The 8872-nt window shown below is 38.0% G+C and overlaps 1 protein-coding gene across 1 annotated transcript in view; it reads right to left on the reverse strand.

The window, feature by feature from the left end:
- The window catches only part of LOC106803249 (complement factor H-like), a gene marked incomplete at its 3' end in the record, with an annotated part of 39045 nt that extends 35605 nt beyond the window's left edge, over nucleotides 1–3440 (reverse strand). Inside the window, 4 exon segments of the mRNA XM_087428470.1 lie at nucleotides 1383–1451; nucleotides 1454–1496; nucleotides 1994–2087; nucleotides 3283–3440. Of these exon segments, the coding sequence (XP_087284596.1) occupies nucleotides 1383–1451; nucleotides 1454–1496; nucleotides 1994–2087; nucleotides 3283–3440 (364 nt within the window).
- Between the last annotated feature and the right edge of the window lie 5432 nt (nucleotides 3441–8872).

The following is an 8872-nucleotide window of genomic DNA, read 5'->3' on the forward strand; positions in this document are numbered from 1 at the left end:
ATTCTTCTTATGATATGATTTCTTAAACTCCTCAACTATCTACCTCCCATCTTCCAAGTGATGATAGGATGACACTTTCCCTGTTAAAATGAGGTAAGTTAAGCAGAACACAATATTCCAGACATAATTTTTGGTGAGTGAAGAACACAGTTGAAATGAACTCTTTGTCTCTGTAGAACATCTTTCCATTTTGAGCCTAAAAGAGTTAGTGGTTTCTTTCAGTGCCATCGTCACTGTTGATTCATGTTAAGCCTGTGGTTAATGAAATCTCCATTTTCTTCCACTTAATTCCATTGTCAATTCAGGGTTTCCTCATATAATATTAATAAAGTTTACATCTTTAAAGCTAAATGCTGGCCTTTAGAAGACCAATCTAACTGTTTGAGAAGTGTATCTACCTGGGAATTGGGAAGTCTGGTACAGTCCTGGCTCTGATCTAGACTTGCTGTTTGACCTACACCATCTACATAATGAGGTATTGAACTTACCACTTCTGTTTATGTCTATCTTCAGAGTGAGAGATTCATATCAATTGATCTCAAAATGGCCCTTGCACACATACAATTTTAAGATCTATACATATATAATAGTTGATTTTGTGGGAGATCAAGATTTGGCCACGCTGAAATATATCTCTTTACCTTGATTGTTTTCTCTGACAGACATTTGACCTCCCCCACTAACTTCCTAAAGAATTTGACATAGTAACTCCCTCCTGGAACAGATCTTCTGTCTGATGGCTGTAATATAATGTAAAATAGATGTTACAATAGGAAAGGCACCAACAAGCGCATCTTATCAGACATTCTGTTTCTCTGGCCACATTTTCTGGATGGCCCTGTGAGGAGTTGCCAGATAAACATTTACATTTATAAGGGAAATCTCCATTTGTAAAGGTATCTCCCTCTCTGTATTGGGAAGAGAGGGGATGACCTCATTTCTAGTAACTTATCAATGTGGAAGGTGACGCCTTAAATCTGCACAATATCCTTACTCTTGTTTACTGTGCTTTAGTGGTAATCTCCTGAAACTGACTCCTCCCACTCCCAACATCCTCCTTTGTCTTTGGCTGAACATGGTATTTAAGATGAGAATTTCAGCTATTGTGTTGAAAAACGCAGTGTCCCTGCTTTCTCCCATGTATACATGTTATTAAACTTGGTATAATTTTCTCCTGCTAACCTGCCTTGTTAATTATTTGGCCAGCCATAAGAACCTTAAGGAAAAGGGCAGAGGGAGATTCTCTCTCTCTCCCGACAGTTTCTATAAACACTAGTACTCCACTATGAGAAAAAATAAACTTCTCAACTGTAAGGAGTACCCGAATTAAAATAATTGATAAAATATAAAACAAAAGAAATAGAAAAGAAATAGAACATTACATGAAGGAACTGCACTCCTTCCAAATTTAGTGCATGCAGCATCTCCTCTTTCACTGTATCCAAAACTCTTTTACATTTGTATTGAAATCGTTCATTTTTGTTATAAGTTATCTTCTGAAACATAGAATATGCATTTAAAATTTCCAGTACTTTGCAGGAAATTTCTAAATAGAAGGGATTAAATTCCAAAATGTTTGCTATATATTAAAGGACTGTGTCCAAGACATAGTTACATAAAGACACACTTGGTTTCCATTGGGTAAATCAGGCAAGCAAGGTTCTGTTCTGATTTGAATGCTTGATGAACATTTTATCTGTTGTTCTTAACATTCATTGTTGAAGGAAGTTAAAATTCAGATTAAAATTATGTTGCTCTTTTTATTTGGTTTGAGGATAAACATTTCTCTTGAAATCAATAGTGACCAGTAACACTCATCCACTGTCTATATAGAATTGGATATACATGTAGGCTATTAATAAGTATTTTCACTGAGTGACCAGTGAAAATTACATATATTTTGGTTGCTGATAATACAGTAATTATAGACAAAACACTTTGTCGAATAAGTTAATATAACTCAGTGCTATCACACCTCCTAGAAGTAACTGACTCTCTGCATTGGTGCTTTCACCATCCATCCATGTTTTCTGTCAAAAAGAGACTGGCCATCATCTTTGATGCCATCATCTCTCAAACATTTTTCCCTGGGATTAAAGCAACAATAACAAATTTCACAAGTCCTATTCTCCCACCTTTCTAATCTGTTTTCCTGTTTAAAACTTAATGATGTTTTTTCTTGTCAGTTTGTTGACCTGGTCAAAATCCTTCAATGATGCCCAACTCAGTTTGAATAGAAGACAAATTATTCACCATGGTGTATGGAGCACCGGAGGAACTTGTAACAGCCTAACTTCATCAATCGCTGACTTATCTCACAGCTGCATCCTACACTACGGCCCCTCACAACAGTGGGAACAAGGGAGCCAGAAGCTCAATGAGGCCTCAGTGTATTTGCATTCCTCTCCATGAGCTTCCTTTGACTGATATGCTTTTCCCCTCCTCAACTCACCTAAAAAATTCTCATTCTTCCTTTCAGACTTATCCTATGCATTAGTCATTCCAGCAAGGATCCCTAACCACAGAAATTTAGTTGTAAGAAGTAAACTACATCCATGAATTTCTAGAGTATACAGTATTTGCTATGCTTATTATAAATATGTTCATCATCATTGACTCAAAGAACTAGTTTTGTTAGAAAGAGTTCTTAAGAAGAGGAATGCTTTCCTCTGCATCTTATTGTAGGATAGACTAGACTAAGAAAGTATATGGAGATTTCAGATAATGTTAAAATGTATGGTAGAACTTTCTGCCCAACAAGTGTTGGTAAAACAAAGTATGGTGCTTTTAAATAAATTGTCCAGAATGTTTCATTACAAAAGTAAAAATCATCAGATTGGTCATGATGCACAGGTAAGCCGTACTGCAAGTAAAGAAAAGGAATATAATTGTAGGGAAAGAAAACAAATCAGTGAACAATGTGCTAGAATTAATGCTCTGAAAATTATTGATTCACTTTATTTATTTACTTAACATTTTCTGGTGACCTCTGAAATGAAAAGTGTAATTTATTGTCATTCCACAGGAAATTAAGGATACATGGAGAGTGACGTCAGGATCATGGTGGAGTGAGCTCTTCTCTTTGTTTCTCCCCTCTAACTTACAACTAAACAGACGTCTATTAACCAAGAGAAGATTGCTTACACAGCACAACAGGATGCTTGAGATCCATGCAGCTGTACATCTGAAGGTGAGTGGACTGTATCCCAGGCAAGCAGTGGAACTAGGGGAGCTGCTCCTTACGCTTCCCTGGCAGCAGTGTTCCAGATTGTGGATCCTCACACAGCTGCCAGTGAGACTGAGTAGAGGTGGGGGTAGCGCATCCCACATTTGAACACTTGTGGAGTGGGAGCCTGGCTCACAGGAGCACCACAGTGCTGTGGCAGCCCCGGGCAAGTGGCCATGCAAAGGTGCCCTGCCTGAGCAGCAGTCCGGTCCATGTAAGCATGACCTGCCTGATGAACACAACACACCAAGAGGCAGCCCGTCCCATGACAAGGTGCTATGAGGGTCACCTGCAGCTGGCCCTTCTGAATGCAGAGCAGCCCGACTGGCACAACTATGAGCAGATGCGGCTGGAACAAAAAAACAGCTCCTGCCCCACCTCCAGCAGTGGCAGGTGAATCTGTGACCAGAAGCAACAGGAACTACAGCAGAACCGGTGACCCAGCCCCCAGTAGCAGCAACCCACACACCAGCCCCACCAACAGCAGAGGTTGTATACAAGTCCTTGGGTCCCAAGACCCCTGCCAGCAACAGTGACACCTGTGAACATAACACCTATGGCAGTGGCACAACCAGTACCCCAAGACAACCTGGAAACAGCATTGCAGGTGATGCACAGGACAGCAGCATGTGAGCCCAAAGAGACCCAGTGACCAGAACAAATGTAACCAAAGCTGTACGAAAATAACAAAAGGTGATTACAACCACAAATGTGCCAGCAGAGGATCAATTCATCAAACACCGTGAAGAACTACAGAAACACTGCAGAACAGAAGGAAAATGACAAATCTCCAGAAACCAAATCTGAAGTCACAGAAGATCACAACCTAAATGACAGAGAATTCAAAATATCTGTCATAAAGAAACTCAACGAATACAAGAAAACTCAGGAAGACAGTTCAGTGAGCTCAGGAATAAAATTAATGAACAGAATGAATACTTCACCAATGAGATTGAAGCCCTAAAATAAATCCCAAACAGAAATTCTGGATATGAAGAAAACAATTAATGAGACAACAAGTTAGGCAGAAAGCATTAAGAAGAGAGCAAACCTTGTGGAGGAGAGAATTAGTGACCTCGAAGATAGAAATCTACAAATGCTTCAGGTGGAAGAGGAGAGAGAACTAAGACATTGTTCAAGAACTACCTGAGTCAATTTGGAAAAGTAACATAAGGATTATATGTATTCCAGAAGGAAGAGAGGGAGAACAGAGCAGGGAGCTTGTGCAAAGAAATAATAGCTGAGAACTTCCCAAACCTGGAGAAGGAACTGGACATACAAGTACATGATGCCAATAGAATTCCTAATTACGTCAATGCAAAAAAACATTTTTCTGAGGCATATGATATTAAAACTGTCAAAAGTCAATGGCAAAGAAAAAAATACCAGGGCAGCAAGAGAGAAGGAAATAACCTACAAAGGAACCCCCATCAGGCTTTCAGCAGATTTCTCAGCAGAGATTTTACAGGCTAGGAGAGAATGGAGTTATATACTCAAAATACTGAAACACAAAAACTATCAGCCAGGAATACTCTATCCAGCTAAATTTTCCATCAGCTATGACAGAGAAATAAAGGCTTTCCCAGATAAACATAAGCTGAGGGAATTCATCACCACTTGACTTGCCTTGCAAGAAATGATCAAGGCAGCCCTCCTATCTGAAACAAAAAGCCAAAGTTTTACAAAGCTTTGAGCAAAGAGAAAAATACACAGACAAAACTCAGAAAATTGCAGCTATCAGAATAAGTTAGCAAAAGGGACATTCTACCAAGAAGACATAACACTTATTAATATATATGCACCTAACACAAGCGCACCAAAGTATATAAAGCAATTATTAACAGATCTGATGCGAAAAATAGGAAGAACACAATAATAGTAGGGCACCTTAACACCCCGTTTATGTCAGTAGATGGATCATCCAGACAGAAAGTCAACAAAGTAGAAATAGAACAAAGAATCCTAAAATGTATATCGAACAACAAAGGATCCCGAATAGCCAAAGCAATCCTGAGGAAAAAAGAACGAATGTGGAGGCACCACAATCCTGGACTTCAAAATGTACTACACAGCTACAGTAATCAAAACAACATGGTACTGGCAGAAAAACAGACACACAGGTCAATGGAACAGAGCTGAAACCCAAAAACAAAGCCACACATTTGTGGACAGCTAACCTTTGACAAAGGCGCAAATAACATACAACGGAGAAAGGAAAGTCTCTTCAGTAAATGGTGTTCGGAAAACTGGAGAGCCACGTGCAAAAGAATGAAAGTAGACCATTATCTTACACCAGACAAAAATTAATTCAAAATGCATTAAAGACTTGAATATAAGATCTGAAACCATAAATCTCCTGGAAGAAAATATAGGCAGTACACTCTGACATCGGTCTTACCGGTATCTTTTCCAATACCATGTCTACTCAGGCAAGGGAAACAAGGGAAAAAATAAACAAGTGGGACATCAGAATAAATAGGTTCTGCAAGGCAAAGGAACCCATGAACAAAATGAAAAGACAACTCACCCACTGGGAGAAAATATGTGCAAATCATCTATCTGAGAAGGGGTTAATTTCCAAAATATATGAAACACTCAAAGAATACAACAACAAAAAAAACAAACAATCTGATCAAAAATGGGCAGATGATATGAACAGACATTTTTCCAAAGAAGATACACAGATGGCCACCAGACACATAAAAACATGTTCAAGGTTCCCAAATTTTAGGGAAATGCAAATCAAAACTACAACGAGATATCACCTTACTCGTCAGAATGGCTATAATTAACAATACAAGAAATAAAAAGTGTGGGAGAGGATATGGAGAAAAGGGAACCCTCATACACTGCTGCTGGGAATGCAAACTGGTGCAGCCACTACAGAAAACAATATGGTGAATCCTCAAAAAATTAAAAATAGAAATACCATGTGATTGGGCTATCCCACTAGTAGGTATTTATCCAAAAAACATGAAAACACAATGCATAAAGATATGTGCACCCCTATGTTCATCGCAGTATTGTTCACAATAGCCAAGACGTGGAAGCAACCCAAGCGTCCCTCAAGGGATGAATGGAAAGAAAATGTGGTATATCTATATAGATATAGATATAGATATCGATATAGATATAGATATAGATATAGATATAGATGATGTAGATGTAGATGTAGATATAGATATAGATATAGATATAGATGTAGATGTAGATGTAGATGTAGATGTAGATGTAGATATAGATATAGATATAGATATAGACATAGATATAGATATAGATGTAGATGTAGATGTAGCTGTAGATGTAGATATGGACATAGACATACATATAGATATATTTATACATATACATACAACGGAATACTACTCAGCCATAAAAAAGACAAAATCCTGCCATTTGCGACACATGGATGGACCTTACGGTATTACGCTAATCGAAATAAACCAGACAGAGAAAGACAAACACCCTACGATTTCACACATATGTAGAAGATAAAAAACACATGGATAAAGAGAACAGATTAGTGGTTACCAGAGGGGAAGGGAGTGGGAGGGGGGCAAAAGGGGTAAAGGGGCACATATGTATGCTGATATGCGGATGTAAACTAGACTATTGGTGCTAAACCTGAGGAAGTCTATACTGAAACTGATATATAATAACATACACTTGAAATTTACACAAGGTTATAAGCCAATATAACCATAATAAATTAATTTTTTTAAATGTTAAATGAAAAAAAGTAAATATTCAACGTGTTTTTCAAAGAGATATTCCTTTTTATCTGCTGTTAATATTTTTGAAATATTAAATTGATTGTGATGTTAATGACTTTTAACAGCTTACGGTATAATTGAGATATAGTAAGCTGCATATATTTGAAATGACTGAATTAATGAGTTTTCCTTTATGAATCCCATAAAACCATCACCATATGCAAGATTATGAAGATATCCAACACTCCCAAAGGTTTCTTTGTATTAAAAACAAGAAACCTCAACATATTTTAAAGTCAGATTCCAGCTCGTCTTGTGACATATTTCCTACCGTAGTGTGAGCATAGTCACATATCTCCATAAATATTGAGAGTTCTTTCTCTGTGGAACTCAAGAAACAGAGAAAATATAATTTATTTTCCTCTTAGGAGAATATGAGATAATTTTTCCACTAAGTTATTCACTATGAGGATATTGCAGTACAGATCATTCCCACTAGTTGATTCATTAAAAAGAAAAAGACACATGAAAGTAGATACGACATGAAGTTACGTTTAAGAGGGAAGCTGAGAGTTCTGACCTGTTTCCGACTTACCTTCTCCATGAGCACAGGAAACCCAGAAGGGGAGAATGACACTGATTAGTAACAGCACGTTAGATGGTCCCAACGGCATATTAATACAAATATTCCAGTTGTGCTGTTTGGGGTTTTAAAACTGCTTTGTTAGCAGTTGTCAGTTGTGACTCTGAATTTAAGTGCACTGCCATGAAGCAAGTTAATTGAGGTCCCTTAGTAAATATCAAAGTTCAAAGAGCTTTGCAAAATCTCTCAATTCCTGTTAGTGCTTTCACAATCACTTCTGGAATTCATTCCCGGATATGTACTTGTACAACTTCCTTTAGGAACAGCTATAGACTGGTTTCAAAAGTGATATGAAGCATTCTCACCATTTTCCTTCCCCATACCACCAGGGGTTTACAATGACAAGACTCTTCAAAAACAGCAGTGCTGTGGTGAACACACAAGGAGCCTCCCTGAGAGGCAGGGTTGCTCTTCAGGCAGGGGCAGCAAAGGAGTGGTCAACCCTAGGTTTCAATCCTGGTCAATCCTGGCGTAAAGCACTCTCTGTCCTGGGGCACGTCCCTCCTTCACCCGGGGACACACAGTAGCTGTCAAGGTAGCTGATATGTCTTGGGGAACATGAATTCATGAGAAAAAAATATGGGAAATGGAAGGACCACAATGAATTTCAACCACAATGAAAGAAAGGCAATGAATCACGTGGAGGACAATTAGTGGAATAGATCGATTGAGAAATTAAAATTTGCATGATGAATATCTTTAAACAAATATGGGAAGATCCTGGCAATATAGAGCAGGAGTAAATGGCTCTAAAGAAGAAACAAGTGCAAATACTGAGTATGGAAATATACTACTTGATTTAAATGACCCATTAAATGTGGAAAATAGCAGAATGGTTGTAGGGAAACCCCTTTGGTACACTAGAATATAAAATGTAAAATTCCAACTTTATGACCTTAGGGCCTCCATGTTGTACAATTATGAAGGCACCATTCACATTGTGTGGTTTGGGGGTTGGAGATGGGAAGCAGAAACTACCAGGCAAAAGTGGACGAATTTGATTACATCACAATTAAGGATTTCTTTCAGTGAAAAGTATTGTTGACAAAACAACATGCAGAACGTTTTGGAGGAAGGCATTTGCAATGTCGAAAATCAACAAGAAGTTAAAATGTATACTCTACAAAGAGCTCCCACAAATCAGCTATAAAAAGATATAAAGCAAAGGAAAATGCTAATCTGATATAAATCAGGAAAGCAAGGACAAGAATTGACCCAATCATCACATGTGTGAGTACATACAGGCCAAAGAAATTCTCAAAGAAATAGGGGATTATGTGACAGGATTCA

This window comes from Ceratotherium simum, unplaced genomic scaffold (assembly GCF_057802395.1).
Source record: "Ceratotherium simum simum isolate JZ-2026a unplaced genomic scaffold, ASM5780239v1 HiC_scaffold_51, whole genome shotgun sequence".
Taxonomy (NCBI): Eukaryota; Metazoa; Chordata; class Mammalia; order Perissodactyla; family Rhinocerotidae; genus Ceratotherium; species Ceratotherium simum.